The sequence below is a fragment of the Chiloscyllium punctatum genome, chromosome 48 (genome assembly GCF_047496795.1).
Source record: "Chiloscyllium punctatum isolate Juve2018m chromosome 48, sChiPun1.3, whole genome shotgun sequence".
In the NCBI taxonomy this organism is placed as follows: domain Eukaryota; kingdom Metazoa; phylum Chordata; class Chondrichthyes; order Orectolobiformes; family Hemiscylliidae; genus Chiloscyllium; species Chiloscyllium punctatum.
In genome coordinates this window covers 30,421,016-30,423,650 of record NC_092786.1, presented here as the reverse complement: position 1 = coordinate 30,423,650, position 2,635 = coordinate 30,421,016, and the positions used below count along the sequence as shown (strand labels likewise).

Here is a 2,635-nt window from a genome sequence, read left to right as displayed (position 1 = left end):
GTTCGCTTCCAGTCTCGGGCACCTATCTGTGTGGAGTTTGCACACTCTCCTTGTGTCTGTGTGGGATTACTCTGGGTGCTCTGGTTTCCTTCCACTGCCTAAAGATGTGCAGGTTCGGTGGATTGGCCATGCAAACTTTCCTCAGGGATGTGTAAGTTAGATGCATTAGTGAGGGGACTTTTTTTTTCACAGAATTTCTACATTGTGGAAACAGGCCATTTGGCCCAACAAGTCCACACCGACTCGCTGAAGAGGATCCCACCCAGACCCATTCCCCAACCTTATTATTTGACACTTCCCCCTGTCTAACACGTCTAGTTCATACATCCCTGAAGACTCATTTCAAAATTATGTTTAACGTGGACAATTCACGAAACCTGCACATCTTTGGACTGTGGGATGAAGCCAGAGCACACAGAGGAAACCCAAACAGACACTTAGAGAACGTGCAAACTCCACACACAATCCCGAGGCTGGAATCTGACCTGGGTCCCTGGCGTTGAGGCAGCAGTGCTAACCACTGTGCCACTCTGCTACCCTCCCCATCGCCCTCCCAAAATTTAATAAAAAAGGTTTCTGTTCAAAATACTAATCACACCTTTATCAAGCTAGTCTTGGTCCTTTGGAGTGCAATCCTTTTCTGAAACTTTTGCCACTTGTTCTTTCCCGCCCTAATCCACAAGTCAATTTCTGATGTGAACCTAGTTCTTACAAATATGGGCAGTGGATGGGATGCAAGTTTCTGTCAGTTGTTAGGGGTCATGAATTGGAGAGTCAACTCCCCTTCACAAAATCAGAGTACAAAACTGACCCTAGTTTGGCAGAGTGTAAAAGATGGTGTAAAACATTCAGTTCTACATGGGATTACGAGATTGCGCGTATCCTCCAAACTCCACCAGTTATACAGAGCTCAGTTAGAACATCCAGTAGAAATTTTTTTTTATTTAATAAAAAAATTTTAATCTCAGCTTCATTAATCACCACTGTTAACAGGAAAGGGAACCACCTAAGATGATTCACATCAGGTAGTGACCAATGCTTCCTCTAAGATTGCAACAACTGGGAAGCTCTGCACCCTTCAACTGGTGTGGAGATACATGGCTTCTCCTTCCATGCTGCTACACATGAATCTCAGAGATTTACACAGCAATAAGAAAAATTACATGAAACATTGTTAGTGAGCCCAGTCCAGATATGTCCCAAGCTAGGGGTAGTTTTCTTTTACATATTTCAAAATTAAACTTAGCTGAACAAGTCCTCAACCCAGAAACTTCCATCCAATAAAAACCTCTTTAACCTTCAAGGAGCAAGTTCACATCTTAACTTCAGTGTTCAAACAAGACCGTCGAAATAATGAGACAGGAGTTCAAGCATCTTATTGCCTTTCTACTGCTAAATGTTACGAAAGGCAATGCGCTTGGCTAAATTCTCTGAGCCAAATTTCTGGATTAACCTCTCCTGCACTTGTGCATCGACATTCTCCAGGTCAATGTCATCTTGATGGGTCCAGATAGGATAACCATCTGGCCGGTGACCAGTCTCCATATAGTGCATGGCTGCTGTCAACTCTCCATTGTTCTTCAGTAACAACTGTGTGGCTCCACGGACGTCCAGGTGATGGGTTTGTATCAACATGTTGACAGCTTGAATTGCACATTCTATTTCATCCTGAGAGGCTGTAGGCAAAGAGGACACCTCGTCTACTGGTTCAGCTGACGTGGTTGCTTGTTCGATAGACTTCAATTCAATCTGCTGGTGATTTTCAGGATTCCTTTTCCCTTCTCCCTTAGCGGCCCCGGGAGCGGTCCGAATGGTGACCGCCGGTCGCTTTCTCTTAGCGCTGTCGCGCTGTTCCCGGCCGCGGAGGCAGCCCAGGTAGCGGCTTTTCATGGACTGCCAGGAATGGGCGGAACGTTGTTTCGCTCCATCTCCATCCAGAGCGTGGTGCCGGTGACGGAGCCGTCGCCATGAGAGCGCACGTACGACATGTCGAGTAATAGGGGAGTAGGGGAGGGGAATGAGTCTGGGTGGGTTATCTTTCGGAAGGTCAGTGTGGACTTGTTGGGCCAAATGGCCTGTTTCCATTCTGTAGGGATTGTATGATTCTAGATAAAGGTGGATAAATCCCGAGGAGTTAATCAGGTGTACCCTCGACCTTGGAGAAGCTCGGGAAATGATTGCTGGGCCCCTTACTGAGATATTTCTCTCATTGATAGTTGCAGGTGAGGTCCCGGAAAATTGGAAGTTGGCTAACACGTTGTCATGATTTAAGAAAGTTGCGAAGGAAAAGCCAGGGAATATACACCAGTGAGTCTGACATCAGTGGTGAGCAAGTTGTTGGAGGGAATCCTGAGAGACAGGATTCACATGTATTTGGTAAACCAAAGACTGATTCGGGATAGTTAGTATGGCTTTGTGCACGGGAAATCATGTCTCATGTACTTGATTGAGTTTTTTGAAGAAGTAACAAAGAGGATTGATGAGGGCAGAGCAGTGGACATGATTGATATGAACTTCAGTAAGGCATTCACAAAGGTTCCTCATGGATGACTGGTTAGCAAGGTTAGATCTTCTAGAATACAGAGATTTGGATACAGAACTGGCTGGAAAGTAGAAGACATAGGGTGGTGGTGGA

At 45.6% G+C, this 2,635-nt stretch overlaps 1 protein-coding gene across 1 annotated transcript; it reads right to left on the bottom strand.

Annotated features, from left to right (window-relative positions):
- Positions 1–227: 227 nt before the first annotated feature.
- LOC140468804 (telomeric repeat-binding factor 2-interacting protein 1-like) lies at positions 228–1,988 on the bottom strand. Its single transcript, XM_072564826.1, is given in 2 exon segments — positions 228–1,919; positions 1,922–1,988. Coding segments are annotated over 2 exon segments (594 nt in total). The 3' UTR covers positions 228–1,392.
- Positions 1,989–2,635: the final 647 nt, after the last annotated feature.